General features: G+C 46.0%; 1 protein-coding gene across 1 annotated transcript; it reads right to left on the minus strand.

The window, feature by feature from the left end:
* LOC136299955 (tonsoku-like protein) lies at positions 1–26,601 on the minus strand. Its single transcript, XM_066202030.1, has 11 exons — positions 26,240–26,601; positions 25,033–25,147; positions 20,590–20,729; positions 16,397–16,549; positions 15,437–15,562; positions 13,294–13,483; positions 9,089–9,153; positions 8,406–8,498; positions 6,938–7,010; positions 4,796–4,959; positions 1–747 (listed from the first exon to the last, which is right to left on the minus strand). Exons 1-11 carry the CDS (start codon positions 26,504–26,506, stop codon positions 307–309), a joined length of 1,827 nt encoding a protein of 608 aa, XP_066058127.1. The 5' UTR covers positions 26,507–26,601; the 3' UTR covers positions 1–306.
* Between the last annotated feature and the right edge of the window lie 1,153 nt (positions 26,602–27,754).

Here is a 27,754-nt window from a genome sequence, read left to right on the forward strand (position 1 = left end):
ATTAGTCTGGAAAAATTTAAAAAAAAGAGATTTAAAAGGAGAGAAAAGAGAAAAAAAAAATCTGAAAAAAAATCCGAAAAATATTCTACAAAATCTTTTACAAATCCTAAAAAGGAGGAAAAAAATTCAAACCTGTGGAACAAATCCTACGAAAGTGAGAAAAAAAGAGGGAAAAAAGAGGGGAAAAAAGGGAAAAAGAAGAAAAAAAACAAACCCCAAAAAACCCCTGAAAAATAAAATTCTGAAAAAGATTTTAAAAACAAATTCTAAAAAGGAGAGAGAAAAAGAGAAAAACCTGAAAAAAAATCAGAAAAAAAAATTCGGAAAAACGAAAAAAAAATTCAGCAAAAAAATTCCCCAAAAATACCTGAGAAAAACCAGAAAAACATCGGAAAAATATAAAACAAAAATAACGAAATAATCCAAGAAAATTCCAAAAAAGTCCAAAAACGAGCCCCGAAAAAAATCTGAAAAAAATACCGAAAAAAAATCCTCAAAAAATCCCGAAAAACTGCCGGAAATTCCCGGAAATCTGCCGGAAATTCCCGGAAATCTGCCGGAAATCCCCGGAAATCTGCCGGAAATCCCCGGCAATCCGCCGGAAATCCCCGGCAATCCGCCACCTCTCAGTCCCATTTTCTGGCGGAGCAGCGTCCGCGTGTCGGTGACGCTCTGCCAGGTCTCGGCGTCCAGCTCGGCCCCGAAGTTCCCCAACCACTCCTGCAACGTCTCCAGCGGGGTCCGGCCCTGCAAAAACGGGGAGAATTCCCATTTGGGGAAAAAGTCCAGGAATTTGCCGAGAAATTCCGGGAATTTTGGGGGGGTTGGGGGGTGAAATTCCTGGAATTTTGGGGTGAATCGCAGGGATTTGGGGGTTTGGGGGGTGAATTTCCGGGAGTTTTGGGGTGGATTTCAGGGATTTGGGGGTTTGGGGGTGAATTTCTGGGAATTTTACGGATTTTGGGGTGAAATTTGGGAATTTTGGGGATTTTGGGGTGAAATCCTTGGAATTTTGGGGTGGATTTTACGGATTTTGGGGTGAAATCCTTGGAATTTGGGGGTAAATTTCCAGGAATTTTGGGGGGTTTGGGGGTGGAATTCCAGAATTTTGGGGTGAATTCCAGGAATTTGGGGGCAAAACTCTGGGAATTTTAGGGGGTTTGGTGTGGAATTCTGGGAATTGTGGGGTGAATTTTTGTGAATTTTGGGGGTTTTGAGGAGGAATTCTGGGAAATTTGGGGGTTTTGGTGTGGAATTCCAGGAATTCCAGAGTGAATTCTGGGAATTCTGGGAATTTTGTGGTGAATTCCAAGAATTTTGGCAGTTTTGGGGTGAAATTCTTGGAATTTTGGGGTTCTTGCGATGGAATTCTGGGAATTTTAAAGTTATGAGGTTGGAATTCTGGGAATTTTGGGAGTTTGGGGGTGGAATTCCAAGAAGTTTGGGGGTTTTGAGGTGAATTTCAGGGATCTTAGGGGGTTTGGGGTGAAATTTCAGGGAATTTTGGGGTGAATTTCAGGGATTTTGGGGATTTTTTGGGTAAAATTCCCAGAATTTTGAGGTGAATTCTGGGAATTTTTGGGCTTGGGGGAGGAATTCCAGGAATTTTGGGGTGAATTCTGGGAATTTTGGGGGTTTTGGGGAGGAATTCTGGGAATTTTGGGGTGAATTCCAGGACTTTGGGAATTTTTTAGGAGGAATTCCAGGAATTTTGGGGTTTCGGGGAGAAATTCTGGGAATTTTGGGGGTGTATTCCAGGAATTTTGGGGGGTTCGGGGTGGAATTGAGGAGAAAAATCTAAAAAAAAATCCGAAAAAAATCTGGAAATAATCTGAAAAAAATTTTTAATAAATCCGAAAAAAATCCCCAAAAATCTGAAAAAAAATCCCCCAAAAAACTGGGAAAAAAATCCCCCAAAATTCCCATAAATTCCTGGATTTCCCCCTCCCCGCGGCGTTCCTGGCGGGGATGTCGGAATTTGGGTGGGTGATCCCCTCCCAGCCCGGCCCCCAAACACCTCCCGAAATGTCCCCAAAAAACCCTGGGAAAAATCCCAAAAATTCATGAAAAAAAATCCAAAAAAAATAATTTAAAAAAATTTAAAAATCCGAAAAAAATCTGAAGAAAATCGGGAAAAAAATTGGAAAAAAATCGGAAAAAATTTCAAAATTGATCCAAAATACCCTGAAAAAAAATCTGGAAAAGTCCTTTAAAAATACTAAAAAATTCCAAGAAAAATCCTGAAAATAATCGGAAAAAAAAGAGAAAATTTGGGGGGAAAAAATCAAAATCACAAGAAAATCCTAAAAAAATTTTTAAAAAAATCCTAAAAAACAGAAGAAAAATCAAAAAAAAAAAGTCTGAAAAAAATCCTAAAAAATCTGATTAAAAAAAAAAATCTGAAAAGATCTGGGGGGAAAAAAAATCCCCAAAAAATGGAAGAAAAATACGAAAAAAATCGGAAAAAAAATCGGAAAAAAAATCGGAAAAAAATTTCAAAACCAATCCAAAATACACTGAAAAAAAAACCTGAAAAAGTCCTTAAAAAATACTAAAAAATTCAAGAAAAATTCTGAAAAGAATCAGAAAAAAAGAGAAAATTTGGGGGGAAAAAAATCAAAATCACAAAAAAATCCTAAAAAAGTACCAAAAAAAAAATCCGAAAAAATTCCTAAAAAACAGAAGAAAAATCTGAAGAAAAATCTGAAAAAAAATCTGAAAAAAAATTCATAAAAAACCTGATCAAAAAATAAAAGCATCTGAAAAGTTCTGGGGAAAAAAATCCTAAAAAAATGGAAGAAAAATCAAAATAAAAATCGAAAAAATCGGAAGAAAAATCAAAAAAAATCTGATCAAAAAATCTGAAAAAATAAAAAAAAACCCAAAAAACCAAAACAAAACCAACCAAACAAACAAAAAAAAACCTGAAAAAAATTCCGAGAAGACCCAAAAAATCCAGGAAAACAAATCCTAAAACGAATCTCCTTAAAAATTTGGAAGAAAAATCCGGAAAAAAAAAAATCTGAAAAAAAATCTGAAAAAAATTCTTAAAAAACTAAAAAAAAAAACAAAAACAAACAAAAAAAAAACCTGAAAAAAATCCGAGAAGACGCAAAAAATCCAGGAAAACAAATCCTAAAACGAACCCCCTTCAAAATTTGGAAAAAAAAAATCCAGAAAAAAAAAAAATCAGAAAAAAATAAAAAACCCCCAAAAAACCAAAACCAAACCAAACAAACGAAAAAAAAAACCTGAAAAAAAATCCGAGAAGACCCGAAAACTCCAGGAAAACAAATCCTGAAACGAATATCCTTAAAAATTTGGAAGAAAAATCCGGAAAAAAAAAAATCTGAAAAAAAATCTGAAAAAAATGAAGAAAACCCAAAAAACCAAAACAAAATTAAATAAACATTAAAAAAAACCTGAAAAAAAATCCGAGAAGACGCAAAAACTCCAGGACAACAAATCCTAAAACGAACCCCCTTCCAAATTTGGAAGAAAAATCCAGAACAAAAAAAATCTGAAAAAAAATCTGAAAAAAATTCTTAAAAAACTAAAAAAAAAACCAAAAACAAACAAACAAAAAAAAAAACCTGAAAAAAATCCCGAGAAGACGCAAAAAATCCAGGAAAACAAATCTTAAAACGAACCCCCTTCAAAATTTGGAAGAAAAATCCGGAAAAAAAAAATCTGAAAAAAAATCTGAAAAAAATGAAAAAAACCCAAAAAACCAAAACAAAATTAAATAAACATTAAAAAAAACCTGAAAAAAAATCCGAGAAGGCCCGAAAAATCCAGGACAACAAATCCTAAAACGAATCTCCTTAAAAATTTGGAAAAAAAATCCAGAAAAAAAAAATCTGAAAAAAAATCTGAAAGAAATTCTTAAAAAACCAAAAAAAACCAAAACAAAACCAAACAAACAAAAAAAAAACCTGAAAAAAATTCCGAGAAGACCCGAAAAATCCAGGACAACAAATCCTAAAACGAACCGCCTTCAAAATTTGGAAAAAAAAAAATCCAGAAAAAAATAAAAAAAATCAGAAAAAAATAAAAAACCCCCAAAAAACCAAAACCAAACCAAACAAACGAAAAAAAAAAACTGAAAAAAAATCCGAGAAGACCCGAAAAATCCAGGAAAACAAATCCTGAAACGAATCTTTTTAAAAATTTGGAAGAAAAATCCGGAAAAAAAAAAATCTGAAAAAAAATCTGAAAAAAATGAAAAAAACCCAAAAAACCAAAACAAAATTAAATAAACATTAAAAAAAACCTGAAAAAAAATCCGAGAAGACGCAAAAACTCCAGGACAACAAATCCTAAAACGAACCCCCTTCCAAATTTGGAAGAAAAATCCAGAACAAGAAAAATCTGAAAAAAATTCTTAAAAAACCAAAAAAAACCAAAACCAAACCAAACAAACAAAAAAAAAACCTGAAAAAAATTCCGAGAAGACCCGAAAAATCCAGGACAACAAATCCTAAAACGAATCTCCTTAAAAATTTGGAAAAAAAATCCAGAAAAAAAATGAAATCGGAAAAAAATAAAAAACCCCCAAAAAACCAAAACCAAACCAAACAAATGAAAAAAAAAAACCTGAAAAAAAATCCGAGAAGACCCGAAAAATCCAGGAAAACAAATCCTGAAACGAATCTTTTTAAAAATTTGGAAAAAAAATCCAGAAAAAAAATGAAATCGGAAAAAAACCCTGAAAAAACCTCCAAAAAAAAGGAAAAAACCCCCAAAAAAACCCGAAAACAATAAAAATAAATCCCCCTCTCCCCCCCGCGCTGACCTTGGCGTCGGTGGCGGCGAGGCTGGCGCCGCTGCGGATGAGGAAGCGCGCCACGGCCAGGCGGCCCGAGGCCAGGGCGTCGTGCAGCGGCGTGATGCCCTCGCAGCCCGCGCCGCCCGCGTCGTCCAGCGCCGCCCCCCGCGCCACCAGCAGCCGCGCCACCTCTGCCGGGGCACCGGACACGGCAGCTGCCGCCCCGGCCCCGGCCCCGGCCCCGAGCCCCGAGCTCATCCCGGATCCCATTCCCCATCCCGGATCCCATTGCCCGGCCCCGAGCCCATCCCCGAGCCCCGAGCCCATTCCCGATCCCAGATCCCATTCCCCATCCCGGATCCCATTCCCCGGCCCCGAGCCCAGCCCCGAGCCCTGACCCCGTTCTCCATCCCTGACCCCACTCCCAAGCCCTGATCCCATCCCCAATCCCTGATCCCATTCCCATTCCCGATCCCTGATCCCATCCCCAAGCCCTGATCCCATTCCCGATCCCTGATCCCATTCCCCAAGCCCTGATCCCATTCCCGATCCCGGATCCCATTCCCCAAGCCCTGATCCCATTCCCGATCCCTGATCCCATTCCCCAAGCCCTGATCCCATTCCCGATCTCTGACCCCATTCCCGATCCCTGACCCCATTCCCGATCCCTGATCCCATTCCCGATCCCTGATCCCATTCCCCAAGCCCTGATCCCATTCCCGATCTCTGACCCCATTCCCGATCCCTGACCCCATTCCTGATCCCGGATCCCATTCCTATTCCCAATCCCATTCCTGATCCCGTTCCCCATCTCTAATCCCGTTCCCGACCCCAATCCCTGATCCCATTCCTGATCCCGGATCCCATTCCCGATCCCTGACCCCATTCCCGATCCCATCCCCGATCCCTGACCCCATTCCCGATTTTTCCCCCCAATCCCCATCCCCGTCCCATCCCCGCCCCCATTCCCAGTCTCAATTCCCGATCCCGGATCCCATTCCCGATTTTTTCTCCCCCGATCCCATTCCCGATTTTTTCCCCCGATCCCATTCCCAGTCTCAATTCCCGATCCCGGATCCCATTCCCGATTTTTTTCCCCCCGATCCCATTCCCGATTTTTCCCCCCGATCCCATTCCCCGTCTCAATTCCCGATCCCGGATCCCATTCCCGATTTTTCCCCCCGATCCCATTCCCCGTCTCAATTCCCGATCCCGGATCCCATTCCCGATTTTTCCCCCCGATCCCATTCCCCGTCTCAATTCCCGATCCTTCACCTCAATCCTGATTTTTTTCCTCCCCAGAATTTTTTTGGGAATTTTTTCAACCACTTTTTTTGGGGGGGGGGGAATTTTTTTTTGGGATTTCTCCAATTTCTGGGATTTCTCCCGGTTTTTCTGGGATTTTTTTTCCAGGATTTTTTCCCCTCAATTTTTGGGATTTTTTTTTTCCTCCCGATTTTTTCCCGGGATTTTTTCCCGGGATTTTTCAGGATTTGCCCTCAGATTTTTCTCCTTCTCGCCTCAAAACTTTCCAGGATTTTCCCCCCAAATTTCCAGGAATTTTTTCCCCCAATTTTCGGGATTTTTTCCCCTTTTTTCGTGCGGATTCCCCACGGAAATTTCGAGGATTTTCCCCCTCCAAGTTTTTTGGGGATTTCCCCCTCAAATTTCTGGGATTTTTCCTCTTTTTTTCCATTTTTCCTCCAATTTTTTGGGATTTCCTCCAATATTTGGGATTTTCCCTCTCCAATTTTTCAGATTTCTCCCCCAAATTCCTGATTTTTTTTCCCCAATTTCAGGGATTTTTTCCCCCTTTTTTTGGGGAATTTCCACCTAAATTTTTTTGGCATTTCCTCCAATTTTTTCGGGATTTTCTCTCCCTGATTTTTCGACATTCCCACGGAAATTTTTCCCACTCTATTTTTGAGATTCCTCCCCGATTTTATTTTCGCTTTTTTTTTGATTTTTTCCCCCCCAAAATTTTGGATTTTCCCCCAATTTTGGAAGATTTTTTCCCCCCCCGAATTTTGGAATTTTTTCCCCGATTTTTTTTTACTTTTCCTCCCAATTTTTTCCCAATTTTTTCCGGGATTTTTCTGGGGTTTCCCCCCCAAACTTTTTTTTGGGGAATTTTTCCCAAAACCCCCCAAATTCTCCCCAAAACCTCACCCAGATGCCCGTGATTGGCGGCCTCGTGCAGCGGGGTCCAGCCGCAATAATCCCGAGGATTCACGGGGTGGCCCTGAGAAAACGGGATTTTTCCGGGAATTTTGGGAATTTTGGGGATTTTGAAGGAATTTTGGGAATTTCCTTCAGGAATTCTGGGATTTTTTGGGGAATTTCCTTCAGGAATTTGGGGATTTTTAGGGAATTTTGGGAATTTCCTTCAAGAATTTTGGGATTTTTTGGGAATTTTGGGGGAAAAGTGCGGATTTTTAAGGAATTTTGGGAATTTCCTTCAGGAATTTTGAGATTTTTAAGGAATTTTGGGGGAATTTCCTTTGGGAATTTTGGGAATTTTTTTGAGAAATTTTTGAGAATTTCCTTCAGGAATTTGAGGAATTTTTTTGGAATTTCCTTCAGGAATTTGGGGCTTTTTTGGGGATTTTGCAAATTTCCTTCAGGAATTTTGAGATTTTTAAGGAATTTTGGGGGAATTCCCTTCAGGAATTTTGGGATTTTTTTGGGAAATTCTGTCAGGAATTTTGGGAATTTTTTATGAAATTTTGGAAATTTCCTTCAGGAATTCTGGGATTTTTTTTGGAATTTCCTTCAGGAATTTTGGGAAATTTTGAGAATTTCCTTCAGGAATTTGGGGATTTTTCGGGGAATTTCCTTCAGGAATTTGGGGATTTTTTGGGAATTTTGAGAATTTTCTTCAGAAGTTTTGGGATTTTTTTTGAAATTTGGGAATTTTTCTGGGATTTGTTACGAAGTTGTGAGAATTTCCTTTGGGAATTTTGGGATTTTTTTTTGGGAATTTCCTTCAGGAATTTTTTCATTTTTTGGGAATTTCCTTCAGGAATTTGGGGATTTTTTTGGGAATTTCTTCAGGAATTTTTTTTGGAATTTCCTCCAGAAATTTTGGGATTTTTTGGAATTTCCTTCAGGAATTTTTTCATTTTTTGGGAATTTCCTTCAGGAATTCTGGGATTTTTTGGGGAATTTCCTTCAGGAATTTTTTTTTGGAATTTCCTTCAGGAATTTTGGGATTTTTTGGGAATTTCCTTCAGGAATTTTGGGATTTTTTGGGAATTTCCTTCAGGGATTTTGAGATTTTTTATGAAATTTTGACAATTTCCTTCAGGAATTTTGGGAATTTTTTTGGAATTTCCTTCAGGAATTTTGGGATTTCTTGGGAATTTCCTACAGGAATTTTTTCATTTTTTGGGAATTTCCTTCAGGAATTTGGGGATTTTTTTGGGAATTTCCTTCAGGAATTTTGGGATTTTTTGGGGAATTCCTTCAGGAATTTTGGGAAATTTTGAGAATTTCCTTCAGGAATTTGGGGAATTTCTGCGGAATTTCCTTCAGGAACTTTTGGGATTTTTTTGGAAATTTCCTTCGGAATTTCGGGTTTTCTTGGAGAATTCTGGGGAACTGGATGGAATTTTGGGCGCTTTGGGTTTTCTCTCACCTGGTCCAGGTACTGCCGGACCCTTTTGACGTCGCCCTCGATGCAGGCGCGGTGCAGGGGGGTCTCGCCCCGCTCGTTCCGACGGTTCCACTGCTGCAAAAATTGCGGAATTTCCCGGCATTTTTAGGAATTTTGGGGAAATTTTCCGGCTTGGGAGAAGCTCCCAAGGAATTCTTGGGGTTTTGGGGGGTTCTCGATGTATTTTGAGAGGATTTTGGGGCTTTTGAGGGGAAATTCAGAAGTTTTGAGGGGAAATTGGGGAATTTTGAGAAGATTTGGGGGATTTTTGAGGGGAAATTGGGGAATTTTGAGAAGATTTGGGGGATTTTGGGGAGAAACTTGGGAATATTAAGGGGAAATTTGGGAATTTTGAGAGGTTTGGGGAGTTTCGAGGGGATATTTGGGATTCTTGGGAGGATTTGGGGGTTTTGAAGGGAAAATTGGGAACTCTGAGAGGATTTGGGGGGGGCTTGAGGGGAAATTCAGGAATTTTGAGATGAATTTGGGAGCTTTGAGGGGAAATTTGGGAATTTTGAGGGGAAATGTGGGAATTTTGAGGTGATTTGGAGCATTTTGAAGGGAAATATTGGGGGTTTGAGGGGAAATTCGGGAACTTGGGGGATTTGGGAATGATTTTGGGGAGTTTTATGGAATTTGGGGGGAATTTTGGGAGTTTCCCTCACCCTGTTGCTGCGGCGTCTCCCGGGGACACTTTTGGGGTAACCCTCGAGATCCTCGTCCTCTTCCTCTGGAAAAAAACATCCCCAAATCCCTCCAAATTCCTAAAAATTCCCCCCAAAATTCCCCAAATCCCAAAAAAATCCCCCCGAAATTCCCTTTAAACCCCCAAAATCCTCCCAAAATCCCAAAAAAATCCCCCCAAACCCTCTGAAAACCCCTAAAAATTCCCCAAAATCCCCTGAAAATTCCCTTTAAACCCCCCAAAATTCCCTTGAAACCCCAAAAATTCCCTTTAAACCCCCAAATTCCCCCAAATTCCCTTGAAACTCCAAAAATTCCCTCCAAAATTCCCTTTAAATCCCAAAAAAACTCCAGAAACTCCATTTACACCCCAAAAATTCCCTTTAAACCTCCAAAAATCCCAAAAAACCCCTTTAAAAACCCCAAAAATTCCCCTCCAAATCCCCCAAAAATCCCTTTAAAAACCCCAAAAATCCCCCAAAAATTCCTCCAAAAATCCCCCCCAAAATCCCTTTGAACCGTCAAAAATCGCCCCCAAAAACTCCTTTCAAAAACCCCAAAAATCTCCCCAAAGTTCCCTTTAAAAACCCTCCCAAAATTCCCCTTAAACCCCAAAAAATCCCCTGAAAACTCCAAAACCTTCCCAAAATTCCCTTTAAACCCCCCAAGAAAACCCCCAAAATTCCATTTATACCCCAAAAAATCCACCAAAAATTCCCTTTTAACACTACAAATCAAAAAAGCTCCCGTCAAACACCAAAAATCCCCCAAAAATTCCTTTCAACCCCCCAAAAAACCCCGAAAATTCCCTTCATACCCCCAAAATTCCCATTTGAACCCAAAAATCCCCCCAAAATTCCCTTTAAACCCTGAAGATCCCCCCAAAAATCCCCTTAAATCCCCCCAAAAATCCCTTTAAACCCTAAAATTCCCTTTAAAACCTAAAAATCCCTTAAAACCCCAAAAAACCCCCAAAACTTCCCTTTAAACCCCCTAAATCCCCAAAAATTTCTTTTAAACCCCCCAAAAACTCCCCAAATTCCCTTTATACCCCCAAAAACTCCCTTCATACCCCCAAACTTCCCATTTGAACCCAAAAAACTCCAAAAAATTCCACTTAAACCCCCAAAATCCCTTTCAAACACCCAAAAATCCCAAATTATTCCCTTTAAACGCCCAAAATCCTCCAAAATACCCTTTAAACCCCCAAAATCCCCAAAAAATTCCCTTTAAAAACTCAAAAATCCCCCAAAAATTCCATTTAAACCCCCAGAATTCCCTTTAAATCCCCAAAAATCCCTTTTAAACTCCCAAAAATCCCCCAAAATCTCTTTAAAAACCCCAAAAATCTCCAAAAATCCCTTTAAACCCCCCAAATTCCCCCCAAAATTCCCTTTAAACCCCAAAAATCCCCCCCAAAATTCTCTTTTCACACTAAAAATCAAAAAACTCCCTTGAAACCCCAAAAATCCCCAAAAAATTCCCTTTAAACCCCAAAATTCCCATCTGAACCCCAAAAATTCCCCCAAAAAATTCCCTTAAAACCCGTAAAAATCCCCCAAAATCCCTTTAAAAGCCCCAAAAATCCCAAAAAAATCCATTTAAACCCCAAAATTCCCATCTGAACCCCAAAAATCCCCAAAAATCCCTTAAACCCCAAAAATCCCCCAAAATTCCCTTAAAAGCCCCAAAATTCTCTTAAACTCTAAAAATCCCCCAAAAAAATTCCCTTTTCACACTAAAAATCAAAAAAACTCCCTTTAAACCCCAAAAATCCCCAAAAAATTCCCTTAAAAACCCCCAAAATCCCCCAAAATTCCCTTAAAAGCCCCAAAATTTCCCTTAAACCACAAAAATCCCTTAACCCCCCCAAAAATCCCCAAAAATTCCCTTTAAAAACCCCAAAATCCCAAAAAATTCCCTTTAAGAGCCCCAAAATTTCCCTTTAAACCCCAAAATCCCCCAAAAATCCCTTTAAACTCCCAAAAATCCCCCTTTAAAAACCCCAAAAATCCCCCAAAATCCCCTTTAAAAGCCCCAATTCGCTTTAAACCCCCCAAAACCCCCCAAACTTCCTTTTAAATCCCAAAAATCCCTTTAAAAGCCCCAAAAATCCCCCAAAATTCCCTTTAAACCCCTCAAAATCCCCCAAAAGTCCCCTTTAAAAACCCCAAAAATCCCCAAAAATTCCCTTTAAAAGCCCCAAAAATCCTCTTAAACGCCAAAAATCCCTTAAAAACCCCCAAAAAACCCCAAAAATCCCTTTAACCCCCCAAAAATCCCCAAAATTCCCTTTAAAAACCCCAAAATCCCAAAAAATTCCCTTTAAAAACCCCAAAATTTCCCTTAAACCCCAAAATCCCCCCAAAAATCCCTTTAAACTCCCAAAAATCCCCCTTTAAAAACCCCAAAAATCCCCCAAAATCCCCTTTAAAAGCCCCAATTCGCTTTAAACCCCCCAAACCCCCCCAAAATTCCCTTTAAATCCCCAAAAGTCCCCTTTAAAATCCCCAAAAATCCCCCAAAATCCCCTTTAAAAGCCCCAATTCGCTTTAAACCCCCCAAAACCCCCCAAACTTCCTTTTAAATCCCAAAATCCCTTTAAAAACCCCAAAAATCCCCAAAAATTCCCTTTAAAAGCCCCAAAAATCCTCTTAAAACGCCAAAAATCCCTTAAAAACCCCAAAAATCCCTTTAACCCCCCAAAAATCCCCAAAAATTCCCTTAAAAACCCCAAAATCCCAAAAAATTCCCTTTAAAAACCCCAAAATTTCCCTTTAAACCCCAAAATCCCCCAAAAATCCCTTTAAACCCCCCAAAAATCCCCCTTTAAAAACCCCAAAAATCCCCCAAAATCCCCTTTAAAAGCCCCAATTCCCTTTAAACCCCCCAAAACCCCCCAAAATTCCTTTAAATCCCCAAAATCCCTTTAAAAGCCCCAAAAATCCCCCAAAATTCCCTTTAAACCCCTCAAAATCCCCAAAAGTCCCCTTTAAAAACCCCCAAAAATCCCCAAAAATTCCCTTTAAAAGCCCCAAAAATCCTCTTTAAACCCCAAAAATCCCTTTAAAAACCCCAAAAAACCCCAAAAATCCCTTTAACCCCCCAAAAATCCCCAAAAATTCCCTTTAAAAACCCCAAAATCCCAAAAAATTCCCTTTAAAAGCCCCAAAATTTCCCTTTAAACCCCAAAATCCCCCAAAAATCCCTTTAAACCCCCCAAAAATCCCCCTTTAAAAACCCCAAAAATCCCCCAAAATCCCCTTAAAAGCCCCAATTCCCTTTAAACCCCCCAAAACCCCCCCAAAATTCCCTTTAAATCGCCAAAAGTCCCCTTTAAAATCCCCAAAAATCCCCCAAAATCCCCTTTAAAAGCTCCAAAAATCCCCTTTAAACCCCAAAAATCCCTTTAAAAACCCCAAAAATCCCCAAAAATTCCCTTTAAAAACCCCAAAAATCCCCAAAAATCCCCTTTAAAAGCCCCAATTCCCTTTAAACCCCCCAAAACCCCCCAAAATTCCCTTTAAATCCCAAAAATCCCTTTAAAAACCCCCAAAACCCCTAAAAATCCCCTTTAAAAACCCCAAAAACCTTTTAAATTCCCTTTAAAACCCCCAAAAATCCCCTTTAAACGCCAAAAATCCCTTTAAAAACCCCAAAAATCCCTTTAAACCCCCAAAATCCCCAAAAATTCCCTTTAAAAGCCCCAAAATTTCCCTTTAAACCCCAAAAGTCCCTTTAACCCCCCAAAAATCCCCAAAGAATTCCCTTTAAAAACCCCTAAAATCCCAAAAAATCCCCTTCCAAAGCCTCAAAAAATTCCCTTTAAAAACCCCCAAAATCCCCAAAAATCCCCTTTAAAAACCCCAAAAATCCCCCAAAAATTCCCTTTAAAAACCCCAAAATCCCAAAAAATTCCCTTTAAAAGCCCCAAAATATCCCTTTAACCCCCCAAAAATCCCTTTAACCCCCCAAAAATCCCCAAAAAATTCCCTTTAAAAACCCCAAAAATCCCCCAAAATCCCCTTTAAAAACCCCAAAAATCCCTTTAAAAACCCCAAAAACCCCCAAAAATCCCTTTAAACCCCAAAAATCCCTTTAAAAACCCCAAAAATCCCAAAAAATCCCTTTAAAAACCCCAAAAACCCCCCAAATTCGCCCCAAAATCGCCCCGAATTTCCCTCACCGCTCTCCGACAGCTCCGACTCCGACTCCGAATCTTCCTCCTCCTCCTCCTCCTCCTCCTCCTCCTCCTCGTCCTCCTCCTCCTGCAGGTGGTTTTGGGGGTCCCCGCCCAGTTTTTCGAGGGTCTCCTGGGCGCCTTCGGGGTCCCCGGCCCGGAGCTGCTGAGCCCGGAGCCGCCGCAGCACCCGCCGCTGGAAAAAACGGGAATTTCGGGCTGGAAAGGGCCCGAAAATAACCCCCCGAAAAAAATCCTCCCGAAAAAAATCCTCCCCAAAAAAATCCTCCCCAAAAAAATCCTCCCCAAAAAAATCCCAAAATCACCAAAAAAAAACCCCCAAAATATACCCCAAAAAAAAAAAACTCCCAAAAAAAAAAATCCCGGAAACAATCCCAGAAAAATCCCCAAATCGGGAATTTTGGGAGGGAAGGATTCCAAAAAAAAATCCCAAAAATGGCTCCAAAAAAAAAAGCCGCAAAAATATCCCCAAACAATCCCCAAAAGACCAAAAAACAACAACAAAAAAAAACCTCAAAAAATTCCCAAAATCCTGAAAAAAATCCCAAAAGATCGAAAAATTTAAAAAAAGAACAAAACGAAAAAAATCCCAAAATTGTCCTGAAAAAAACTCGGGAATATTCCCAAAAAATAATCCCCCCAAAAAATCCCTAAAAAACCCCAAAACTGCTCCGAAAAGCCCCAGGACCTGGCGCTGGAAAATCAGGAATTTTGGATGGAAAAAAAATTCCCCAAAATAGCCCAAAAATCGCCCAAAACCGGCCCCCGTCAAAAAAACCAAAATTTCCAAAAAATTCCCCCCAAAAATTCCCAAATTTCCCCCCAAATTAAAAAAAAATCCAAAAAAATCCCCTAAAAATCAGGAAAAAATCCCCAAAAATTTGCAAAAAAAAAAATCCCAAATGAATTTCCCAAATTCCCCAAAATTCCACCAAAAAAATCCCAGAAATTTTAAAGAAGATCCCAAAAAAATTTCTCTAAAAACTCCTAAAAAAGAGGAAAAAAACTAAAAATGCCCCAAAAAATCCCCAAAGATGCCTTAAAAATTCCCAAAAAATTCCTGAAAAAATCCCAAGAAATTCCCAAAATTCCCCAATTTTCGCAAAATTCCCAAATTTTTCCAAAAAATTCCCAAAATTCCCAAAAAATCCTCTAAAAACCCCTTCAAAACGCTTAAAAATCAGAAAAAACCCTGAAAAATCCTAAAAAAATCCCAAATTTTCTAAAAATTTTCCCCAAAATTTTCTAAAAAATTCCCAAAATTCCTCCCAAAAAATCCCAGAAAATTCCAAAAAAAATTCTCCAAAAAACCCCCCCAAAAAAAAAAATCCCAAAAGATGCCGCAAAAATTCCCGAAAAATTCCGGAAAAGATCCCAAAAAATTCCCAAATTTCCAAAAAATTCCCAAATTTTTCTAAAAAATTCTAAGAATTCCCCCCAAAAAATTCTCCAAAAACCCCTTAAAAACGCTTAAAAATCAGAAAAAAAACCCAAAAATTCCTAAAAAAATCCCCAAAATTCCCAAAAAAATCCCCAAAATTCCCAAATTTTCTTGAAACTCCCACAATTCCCAAATTTTTTCGAAATTCCCACAATTCCCGAATTTCCGGACCTGGAGCCGCGTGTCGCCGGCGGCCCGGGCACAGCTGAGAACCGCCAGATCCCAAAAAACCCCGAAAAAGCCTAAAAAATTCCAAAAAAATCCAAAATTCCCCAAAAATCCCCAAAAATCCCAAAACGTCCCAAAATTTTCCAAAAATTTCCCGAAATTTCTCCAAAAAATTCCCAAAATTCCTCAAAAAAATTCCCAGCAATTTCCAAAAAAAAAAAAATTCCAAAAAAATTCTCCAAAAATCCCTAAAAATCAGAAAACCCTAAAAATTCCCAAAAAATTCCAGAAAAAAAGTCCCAGAACTCCCAAATTTCCCAAAATTCCCAAATTTTCCCAAAAAATTCTCGCAATTCCCCCCCAAAAATTCTCAAAAAATTCTCCAAAAACCCCTTAAAAGCACTTAAAAATCAGAAAAAAACCCCTAAAAATTCCTAAAAAAAATCCCCAAAATTCCCAAAAAAATCCCCAAAATTCCCAAATTTTCTCGAAATTCCCGCAATTCCCGAATTTCCTGACCTGGAGGCGCGGGTCGCCGGCGGCCCGGGCGCAGGCCAGGGCGTTCCTGAGCGGGGGCAGCAGCCGCGCCGGGGCCGAGCCCGAATCCTCCAGCGCCGCGGCCACGTTCAGCCACGTGCCGCACTCCTGGGGGAGCATTATGGGATGGATCCGGGAATTCGGGATTCGGGATCGGGAATTCGGGATTCGGGAATTTGGGATTTGGGAATTCGGGATTCGGGATCGGGAATTCAGGATTCGGGATCCGGGAATTTGGGATTCGGGATGGGGGAATTGGGGATTTGGGAATTTGGGATTTGGGAATTTGGGATTTGGGAATTTGGGATTCGGGATCGGGAATTTGGGATTTGGGATGGGGAATTCGGGATTTGGGATTTGGGAATTTGGGATTTGGGAATTTGGGATTTGGGATGGGGGAATTTGGGATTTGGGATTTGGGATTTGGGAATTCGGGATTCGGGATGGGGAATTTGGGATTTGGGATGGGGAATTTGGGATCCGGGAATATGGGATTTCTGGGGATTGATGGATGGATTTCTGGGATTTCTGGGATTCACTGATGGGATTTGGGATGGGGAACGGGGTCAGGGTTTGGGATTTGGGATTCTGGGGATTTGGGATTTGAAGATTTCGGATGCGGGGATTTGGGATTTGGGATCAGAGATTTGGGATCCTGGGGATCCGGGATTTCTGGGATTGGAGATCAGGAATGGGATCAGGGATTTTTGGGATTTGGGATTTCTGGGATTTTTGGGATTTGGGGATTTGGGGATTTGGGCTCTGGGATTTGAGTTTGGGGTCAGGGATTGGGAAATTCGGGGATTCGGGAATTTGCCGTCTTGGGATGGGCAATTTGGGAATTGGGGATCAGGAACTGGGGAATTTTGGGATGGGAATTTCGGGAATTTGGCATCAGGAATTGGGGAATTTGGGAATTGAGGACTCCGGGATCCTTCCCACCTCCAGGGGTTCCCCTTTCCTGAGCTCCAGCTCCTTCTGGAAGTGCTGCAGGGCCCGGGAATGTTCTCCCAGATCCCGGAATGTCGTGGCCAGGGAAACGTGGATCACGGCCAGATCCCGGCCCGGGACACCCAGGGACTCGGCCATCGACAGCTGGGGGGAGAAAACGGGGGGGAAATGGGAAATTTGGGAGGGAAAATGGGGAGAAACGGGGAAATTTGGGAAATTTGGGATGAAAAAGGGAAAAAAGGGGGAAAAAGGGGGAAAAAATGGGAAATTTGGGAGGGAAAATGGGGAGAAACGGGGAAATTTGGGAAATTTGGGATGAAAAAGGGAAAAAGGGGGAAAAAAGGGGAAAAATGAGAAATTTGGGAGGGAAAATGGGAAAAAGGGGAAAAAACGGGAGAAAATGGGAAATTTGGGATGAAATGGGGAAAAACAGGGAGAAAATGGGGGGAAATGGGATAAAATGGGAAAAAAAACCATGGAAAAAATGGGAAATTTGGGAGGAAAAATGGGGAGAAACGGGGAAATTTGGGAAATTTAGGAGGAAAAATGGGAAAAAGGGGGAAAAAGGGGAAAAAATGGGAAATTTGGGAGGGAAAATGGGGAAAATGGGGAAAAAATGGGAGAAAATGGGAAATTTGGGATGAAGTGGGGAAAAACAGGGAGAAAATGGGGGGAAATGGGATAAAATGGGAAAAAAAACCATGGAAAAAATGGGAAATTTGGGAGGAAAAATGGGGAGAAACGGGGAAATTTGGGAAATTTAGGAGGAAAAATGGGAAAAAGGGGGAAAAAAGGGGGAAAAAATGGGAAATTTGGGAGGGAAAATGGGGAAATTTGGGAAATTTAGGAGAAAAAAGGGGAAAAAGGGGGAAAAAAGGGGAAAAAATGGGAAATTTGGGAGGGAAAATGGGGAATATGGGGAAAAAAAGGTGAAAAAATGGGAAATTTGGGGAGAAAAATGGGAAAAAGGGGAAAAAATGGGAGAAAATGGGAAATATGGGATGAAGTGGGGAAAAACAGGGAGAAAATGGGGGGAAATGGGATAAAATGGGAAAAAAACCATGGAAAAAATGGGAAATTTGGGAGGAAAAATTGGGAAATAATGGGAAAAGGGAAGAAAAAATGGGGAAAAAACGGGGGAAAAAATGGGAAATTTGGGATGAAATGGGGAAAAAATGGAAAAAGGGAAGAAAAAAGGGGGAAAATGGGAAATTTGGGAAGAAAAACGGGGAGAAACGGGGAAATTTGGGAGGGAAAATGGGAAAAGGGGGAAAAAGGGAAAAAAAGGGGAAAAAAGGGGGGCAAAGGGGAAAAAATGGGGAAAACGTGGGAAAAAGGGAAATCCTCCCCCCAAAAATCCATAAAATCCCCGGAAAAAATCCCCAAAAATTCTCCTCAAAATCCCCCCAAAATCAAAAAAAAATCCCTCCCCAAACAATTCCCACAAAATATAAAAAACCCCAAAACAATCTCCAAAAAATTCCAAAAACATCCCCTCAAAACCAAAAAAAAAACCCCCCCAAAATCCAAAAAATATTCCAAAAAAATCCAAAAAAATGCCAAAAACCCAAAAAAGAAAAAACCAAAATAATCTCGAAAAAATTCCAAAAAATTCCCAAAAAATCCCCCCAAAACCAAAAAAAGGCAACAAAAAATCCCAAAATTCAAAAATCCCCCAAGAAATCCCACCAAACCCAAAAAAAAACCCCCCAAAATCCCCCAAAATTTCCAAAAAATCCCAAGAAAATCCCCCAAAAAAATCTCCAAAAAAACTTCCAAAAATCCACCCAAAAGATCTCCCAAAAAATCCCGAAAAAATCCATAAAATCCCCCAAAAATCCCCAAAAAATTTCCAAAAAATCCCAAAAACATCTCCTGAAAAATACCGAAAAAAACCCATAAAATCCCCCAAAAAATCCCAAAAAATCCTGAAAAACCCATAAAATCCCCCCAAAAAATCCCGAAAAGATCCATAAAATCCCAAAAAAATCCCCAAAAAATCCTGAAAAAATCCATAAAATCTTCCCCCAAAATCCCCTAAAAATCCCAAAAAATTTCCAAAAAAATCCAAAAAAAATCCCCCAAAAAATCCCGACAAAAATCCATAAAATCCCCAAAAAAATCCCCAAAAAATCCCCAAAATCCTCCAAAAATCCTCAAAATCCTCCAAAAATCCACCCAAAAATCCCCCAAAAAATCCCCAAAAACCCATAAAACCCCCAAAAAGTCCCCCAAAAAATCCCGAAAAAATCCATAAAATCCCCCCAAAAAATCCCCCCAAAATCCCGTCCATCCCGTCCATCCCTCCATCCGTCCATCCGTCCATCCCGTCCATCCGTCCATCCCGTCCATCCCGTCCATCCGTCCATCCCGTCCATCCGTCCATCCCGTCCATCCCTCCATCCGTCCATCCCGTCCATCCCGCCCATCCCGTCCATCCGTCCATCCCGTCCATCCCGCCCATCCCGTCCATCCCGCCCATCCCGCCCATCTGTCATCCGTCCATCCCGTCCATCCGTCCATCCCGTCCATCCCGTCCATCCGTCCATCCGTCCATCCGTCCATCCGTCCATCCGTCCATCCGTCCATCCCGTCCATCCCGTCCATCCGTCCATCCCGTCCATCCCGTCCATCCGTCCATCCCGTCCATCCGTCCATCCCGTCCATCCGTCCATCCGTCCATCCCGTCCATCCCGTCCATCCCGTCCATCCGTCCATCCCGTCCATCCCTCCATCCGTCCATCCCGTCCATCCCGTCCATCCCGTCCATCCGTCCATCCCGTCCATCCCGTCCATCCCGTCCATCCGTCCATCCGTCCATCCCGTCCATCCCTCCATCCGTCCATCCGTCCATCCCGTCCATCCGTCCATCCCGTCCATCCGTCCATCCGTCCATCCCGTCCATCCGTCCATCCGTCCATCCCGTCCATCCGTCCATCCGTCCATCCCGTCCATCCGTCCATCCCGTCCATCCGTCCATCCGTCCATCCCGTCCATCCGTCCATCCGTCCATCCCGTCCATCCGTCCATCCCGTCCATCCCGTCCATCCCGTCCATCCGTCCATCCGTCCATCCGTCCATCCCGTCCATCCCGTCCATCCCGTCCATCCCTCCATCCGTCCATCCCGTCCATCCGTCCATCCGTCCATCCCTCCATCCGTCCATCCCGCCCATCCCGTCCATCCGTCCATCCGTCCATCCCGTCCATCCATCCATCCCGTCCATCCCGTCCATCCCGTCCATCCCGTCCATCCCGTCCATCCGTCCATCCCTCCATCCGTCCATCCCGTCCATCCCGTCCATCCGTCCATCCCGTCCATCCGTCCATCCGTCCATCCCGTCCATCCGTCCATCCCGTCCATCCCGTCCATCCCGTCCATCCGTCCATCCGTCCATCCGTCCATCCCTCCATCCCGTCCATCCCGTCCATCCCGTCCATCCCGTCCATCCGTCCATCCCGTCCATCCCGTCCATCCGTCCATCCGTCCATCCGTCCATCCCGTCCATCCGTCCATCCGTCCATCCGTCCATCCCGTCCATCCCGTCCATCCCGTCCATCCCTCCATCCGTCCATCCCGTCCATCCGTCCATCCGTCCATCCCTCCATCCGTCCATCCCGCCCATCCCGTCCATCCGTCCATCCGTCCATCCCGTCCATCCGTCCATCCCGTCCATCCCGTCCATCCGTCCATCCCTCCATCCCGTCCATCCCGTCCATCCCTCCATCCCGTCCATCCGTCCATCCGTCCATCCCGTCCATCCCGTCCATCCGTCCATCCCGTCCATCCCGTCCATCCCGTCCATCCGTCCATCCCGTCCATCCCGTCCATCCGTCCATCCCGCCCATCCCTCCATCCGTCCATCCCGTCCATCCCGTCCATCCGTCCATCCCGTCCATCCCGTCCATCCGTCCATCCCGTCCATCCGGTCCATCCGTCCATCCCGTCCATCCCGTCCATCCCGTCCATCCCGTCCATCCGTCCATCCCGTCCATCCGTCCATCCCGTCCATCCCGTCCATCCCGTCCATCCCGTCCATCCCGTCCATCCGTCCATCCCGCCCATCCCTCCATCCGTCCATCCCGTCCATCCCATCCATCCCGTCCATCCGTCCATCCCGTCCATCCGTCCATCCCGTCCATCCCGTCCATCCCGCCCATCCCGCCCATTCCGGCCGCTCCTCACCTGTTCCTGGTAGTAGCCGGCGGCGCGGCGGAAGTGGCCCAGGCGGGCCAGGCTGTCGCCCAGGCGCTCCAGCAGCGACAGCGCCGCCGGCGACGGCGCGATGCCCGACAGGCGCCGAGCGCTGCGGCACGCCCGCGACGCTGGGGGACAGCGGGGACGTCAGGGGACAGAGGGGACAGCGGGGACACTGGGGACACTGGGGACAGCGGGGACAGAGGGGACAGCGGTGACAGTGGGGACAGCGGGGACACTGGGGACACTGGGGACAGCGGGGACACTGGGGACACTGGGGACAGCGGGGACAGAGAGGACAGCGGTGACAGTGGGGACAGTGGGGACAGCGGGGACACTGGGGACACTGGGGACAGCGGGGACAGCGGGGGGACACTGGGGACACTGGGGACAGTGGGCACAGCGGGGACATGGAGGGGATTGGGGACATTTGGGATGTTTGGGGACATTAGGGACATTAGGGACATTGGGGACATCAGGGACATTGGGGACATCAGTGGGATTGGGGACAATGCGGACACTCAGGGGACAGCAGGGACAGCGGGGGGATTGAGGATACTGGGGACGTTGAGGGGATTGGGGACAATGGGGACACTCGGGGACATGGGGGACATTGAGGATGTTGGGGACATCGGGGACACCCAGGGACATTTCGGCACATTGGGGACATTTGGGGACACTTTGGGGACACTTGGGGCCATTTTGGTGCCACGTGGGGACACTTTGGTGCCACCTGATGCATTCAGGGGGCACTTGGGGACACCCTGGGGACACTCTGGGGACACTTTGGGGACACTTTGGGGACACTCTGGGGACACTTTGGGGACACTTTGGGGACACTCTGGGGACACTCTGGGGACACCCTGGGGACACTTTGGGGACACCCTGGGGACACTCTGGGGACACTCTGGGGACACTTTGGGGACACTTTGGGGACACTGTGGGGACACTCTGGGGACACTTTGGGGACACTTTGGGGACACTCTGGGGACACTCTGGGGACACTTTGGGGACACTTTGGGGACACTCTGGGGACACTCTGGGGACACTTTGGGGACACTCTGGGGACACTCTGGGGACACTCTGGGGACACTCTGGGGACACTGTGGGGACACTTTGGGGACACTCTGGGGACACTCTGGGGACACTTTGGGGACACCTTGGGGACACTCTGGGGACACTTTGGGGACACTCTGGGGACACTCTGGGGACACTTTGGGGACACTCTGGGGACACTTTGGGGACACTGTGGGGACACTTTGGGGACACTTTGGGGACACTTTGGGGACACTCTGGGGACACTCTGGGGACACTCTGGGGACACCTTGGGGACACTCTGGGGACACTTTGGGGACACTCTGGGGACACTCTGGGGACACTTTGGGGACACTTTGGGGACACTCTGGGGACACTTTGGGGACACTGTGGGGACACTCTGGGGACACTCTGGGGACACTTTGGGGACACTCTGGGGACACTTTGGGGACACTGTGGGGACACTCTGGGGACACTTTGGGGACACTCTGGGGACACTCTGGGGACACTGTGGGGACACTCTGGGGACACTCTGGGGACACTCTGGGGACACCTTGGGGACACTCTGGGGACACTTTGGGGACACTCTGGGGACACTTTGGGGACACCCTGGGGACACTCTGGGGACACTGTGGGGACACTCTGGGGACACCCTGGGGACACTCTGGGGACACTTTGGGGACACTTTGGGGACACTGTGGGGACACTCTGGGGACACTCTGGGGACACTCTGGGGACACTCTGGGGACACCCTGGGGACACTCTGGGGACACTCTGGGGACACTCTGGGGACACTTTGGGGACACTTTGGGGACACTCTGGGGACACTTTGGGGACACTGTGGGGACACTCTGGGGACACTCTGGGGACACTTTGGGGACACTCTGGGGACACTCTGGGGACACTCTGGGGACACTCTGGGGACACTTTGGGGACACTTTGGGGACACTTTGGGGACACTCTGGGGACACTCTGGGGACACCTTGGGGACACTCTGGGGACACTCTGGGGACACTCTGGGGACACTCTGGGGACACTGTGGGGACACTTTGGGGACACTTTGGGGACACTGTGGGGACACTCTGGGGACACTTTGGGGACACTGTGGGGACACTTTGGGGACACTCTGGGGACACTCTGGGGACACTTTGGGGACACTTTGGGGACACTTTGGGGACACTTTGGGGACACTCTGGGGACACTCTGGGGACACTCTGGGGACAGTCTGGGGACACTCTGGGGACACTTTGGGGACACTCTGGGGACACTCTGGGGACACTGTGGGGACACTGTGGGGACACTCTGGGGACACTTTGGGGACACTCTGGGGACACTCTGGGGACACCCTGGGGACACTCTGGGGACACTCTGGGGACACTCTGGGGACACTTTGGGGACACTTTGGGGACACTCTGGGGACACTTTGGGGACACTGTGGGGACACTCTGGGGACACTTTGGGGACACTCTGGGGACACTTTGGGGACACTCTGGGGACACTCTGGGGACACTCTGGGGACACTCTGGGGACACTTTGGGGACACTTTGGGGACACTTTGGGGACACTCTGGGGACACTCTGGGGACACCTTGGGGACACTCTGGGGACACTCTGGGGACACTCTGGGGACACTCTGGGGACACTGTGGGGACACTTTGGGGACACTTTGGGGACACTGTGGGGACACTCTGGGGACACTTTGGGGACACTGTGGGGACACTTTGGGGACACTCTGGGGACACTCTGGGGACACTTTGGGGACACTTTGGGGACACTTTGGGGACACTTTGGGGACACTCTGGGGACACTCTGGGGACACTCTGGGGACAGTCTGGGGACACTCTGGGGACACTTTGGGGACACTCTGGGGACACTCTGGGGACACTGTGGGGACACTGTGGGGACACTCTGGGGACACTTTGGGGACACTGGGGACACTCTGGGGACACTCTGGGGACACTCTGGGGACACTTTGGGGACACTCTGGGGACACTTTGGGGACACTGTGGGGACACTCTGGGGACACTGTGGGGGACACTTTGGGGACACTGTGGGGACACTTTGGGGACACTGTGGGGACACTCTGGGGACACTGTGGGGACACTTTGGGGACACTCTGGGGACACTCTGGGGACACTCTGGGGACACTGTGGGGACACTCTGGGGACACTTTGGGGACACTTTGGGGACACTCTGGGGACACTCTGGGGACACTCTGGGGACACTCTGGGGACACTCTGGGGACACTTTGGGGACACTTTGGGGACACTTTGGGGACACTCTGGGGACACCTTGGGGACACTCTGGGGACACTCTGGGGACACTCTGGGGACACTCTGGGGACACTGTGGGGACACTTTGGGGACACTTTGGGGACACTGTGGGGACACTCTGGGGACACTTTGGGGACACTGTGGGGACACTTTGGGGACACTCTGGGGACACTCTGGGGACACTTTGGGGACACTTTGGGGACACTTTGGGGACACTTTGGGGACACTCTGGGGACACTCTGGGGACACTCTGGGGACAGTCTGGGGACACTTTGGGGACACTCTGGGGACACTCTGGGGACACTCTGGGGACACTCTGGGGACACTCTGGGGACACTTTGGGGACACTCTGGGGACACTCTGGGGACACTCTGGGGACACTTTGGGGACACTGTGGGGACACTCTGGGGACACTGTGGGGACACTTTGGGGACACTGTGGGGACACTTTGGGGACACTGTGGGGACACTTTGGGGACACTCTGGGGACACTCTGGGGACACTCTGGGGACACTGTGGGGACACTCTGGGGACACTTTGGGGACACTTTGGGGACACTCTGGGGACACTCTGGGGACACTTTGGGGACACTCTGGGGACACTGTGGGGACACTCTGGGGACACCCTGGGGACACCCTGGGGACACTCTGGGGACACTCTGGGGACACTTTGGGGACACTTTGGGGACACTCTGGGGACACTCTGGGGACACTCTGGGGACACTGTGGGGACACTTTGGGGACACTGTGGGGACACTCTGGGGACACTTTGGGGACACTCTGGGGACACTCTGGGGACACTCTGGGGACACCTTGGGGACACTCTGGGGACACTCTGGGGACACTCTGGGGACACTCTGGGGACACTTTGGGGACACTCTGGGGACACTCTGGGGACACTTTGGGGACACTCTGGGGACACTCTGGGGACACTCTGGGGACACTGTGGGGACACTTTGGGGACACTGTGGGGACACTCTGGGGACACTTTGGGGACACTGTGGGGACACTTTGGGGACACTTTGGGGACACTCTGGGGACACCCTGGGGACACTTTGGGGACACTCTGGGGACACTCTGGGGACACTCTGGGGACACTGTGGGGGACACTCTGGGGGACACTGACCGTGCCGCAGGCTCTGCCGGAGCTGCCGGCTCTGGTCGCTCTCGGGGCTCCCCAGCGCTAGGGCGCGGCGCAGCGCCCGCCTGGCGCCCTCAAAGTCCCCCAGGGACAGCAGCACCTGCAACGGAATTCCCAAAAAAAATCTCCGGCATTCCCAAAAAAATTCCCGGAATTCCCCCCCGGAAAAAAAATCCCCCCCTAAAAAAACCCGTCAAAATTCCGGCGGGAAAAACACAAATTTCGGTGCCACTTGGGATGTTCCGGTGTCTCCAAGGACAGGAGAAGCCGAGGGGATCCCAGAAATTCCTGGGAATTCTGGCAATTCCATGGAATTCCCGAAAAAAATCCCGGAATTCCCAAAAAAAACCCCTCCAAATTGGAGCGAGAATCCCAAAATTCCAGAGTCGGCTCAAAATCACCCAGGGGCAGCAAAACCTGGAAAAGAATTCCCAAAGAAATCCTCAAAATGTTCAATGGAATTCCCAAAATTCCAGAGAATTCCAAAGAAACCCTGGAATTTCCAGGGAAAAATCTTCCCCCGAAAAAGCTCCGAATTGCGGCGAGAATCTCAAGGTTTTGGTGCCAATTTGGATGTCCCGGAGTTCTCCAGGGGACAGGGATCCCGAAAATTCCCGGGAATTCCCAAAATTCCAAGGAAAAATCCCAGAAATTCCATGGAATTCCAAAAAACACCAGGAAAATCCTTAAAAAATCACCGCGAAAATCCCAAAAAACACCAAAAAAAATTCGGAAAAATTCCAAAAAAATCGCCAAAAATTCCCAAAAAATTCCCCAAAAAATCCCCCCAAAATTCCCCAAAAAATCCCAAAAGATTCCCCAAAAAATCCCCCCAAAATTCCCAAAAAGTTCCAAAAAATTCCCAAAAAATTCCTCAAAACCCTGACATAACAAGCAACAGAAGACACCAGCAAAACCCCGAAAAAACGGTAAAAACTAAAAAAAAAAACCCCAAAAAATTCCCAAAAAAATCCCCCCAAAATTCCCAAAAAATCCCCAAAAACTCCCGAAATGACAAAGGACGGAAAACGCCGCCAAAACTCAAAAAAAAAAAACAAAAAAACCCTCAAATAAATTTGCAAAAATTTCCCCCCGTAAAACCCCCAAAAAACCCCCAAAAAACCCCCAAAAATTCCCAAAAATTCCCCCAAAATTCCCGGATTTTTCCCGAAATTCCCAGGAATTTCCTGACCTGGGCCAGGGCGGCCTCGGCCTCCCTCTGGCTCTGCGGCTCCCGGAGGCTCCGGGCGCATTCCCGGGAATTCCGCCCCAAAATCCCCCAGAAAAATCCCCAAAATTCCCAGAAAATCCCCCCAAATTCCCAGAAAATCCGGAAAATTCCCGGAAAATTCCCCAAAACTCCCAGATTTTTCCTGAAATCCCCAGGAATTTCCTGACCTGGGCCAGGGCGGCCTCGGCCTCCCTCTGGCTCTGCGGCTCCCGCAGGCTCCGGGCGCATTCCCGGGAATTCCGCCCCAAAATCCCCCAGAAAAATCCCCAAAATTCCCAGAAAATCCCCCAAAATTCCCGGAAAAATCCGGAAAATTCCCGGAAAATTCCCCCAAACTCCCAGATTTTTCCCGAAATCCCCAGGAATTTCCTGACCTGGGCCAGGGCGGCCTCGGCCTCCCTCTGGCTCTGCGGCTCCCGCAGGCTCCGGGCGCATTCCCGGGCTCGGTTGAGGCTTTTCAGGGATTCGGCGAATTGGGAATTGCGTTGTTGGAGCAGGCCCAGGTTGAAATGGGCCCGAAACTGATCCTCCAGCGCCTGGGATTGCCTGAGAACACGGAAATCCCGAGCCGAAATTCCCAAAGTTCCAAAGGCAAATCCCCAAATTCCCACAGTTCTGAGCCGAAATTCCCAAAGTTCTGAGCCGAAATTCCCAAGTTCCAAAGACAAATCCCAAAATTCCCAAAGTTCTGAGTCAAACTTCCCCAAAATTCCCAAAGTTCTGAGTTGAAATTCCCAAAGCTCCAAAGACAAATCCCAAAATTCCCACAGTTCTGAGCCGAAATTCCCAAAGTTCCCAAAGTCCTGAGCCGAAATTCCCAAGTTCCAAAGACAAATCCCAAAATTGCCAAAGTTCTGAGCTGAAATTCCCAAAATTCCCAAAGTTCTGAGCTGAAATTCCCCAAAATTCCAAAAGTTCTGAGACAAAATTCCCAAAATTCCCGAAGTTCTGAGCCGAAATTCCCAAGTTCCAAAGACAAATCCCAAAATTCCCAAAGTTCTGAGTCAAACTTCCCCAAAATTCCCAGAATTCTGAGCCAAAATTCCCAAAGTTCGGAGCCGAAATTCCTAAAATTCCCAAAGTTCTGAGCTGAAATTCCCAAAGTTCCAAAGGCAAATCCCAAAATTCCCAAAGTTCTGAGTTGAAATTCCCAAAATTCCCAAAGTTCTGAGTTGAAATTCTCAAAGTTCCAAAGACAAATCCCAAAATTCCCAAAGTCCTGAGCTGAAATCCCCAAAATTCCCGAAGTTCTGAGCCGAAATTCCCAAAATTCCCAAAGTTCTGAGACAAAATTCCCAAAATTGCAAAGGCAAATCCCAAAATTCCCAAAGTTCTGAGCTGAAATTCCCAAAAATTCCTGAAATTCTGAGCCAAAATTCCCCAAGTTCTGAGCTGAAATTCCAAAGTTCCAAAGGCAAATCCCAAAATTCCAAAAGTTCTGAGCTGAAATTCCCAAAATTCCCAAAGTTCTGAGCC

The sequence above is a fragment of the Chamaea fasciata genome, unplaced genomic scaffold (assembly GCF_029207755.1).
Source record: "Chamaea fasciata isolate MVZ Bird 193981 ecotype frontalis unplaced genomic scaffold, bChaFas1.0.hap1 SCAF_1, whole genome shotgun sequence".
Classification (NCBI taxonomy): domain Eukaryota; kingdom Metazoa; phylum Chordata; class Aves; order Passeriformes; family Sylviidae; genus Chamaea; species Chamaea fasciata.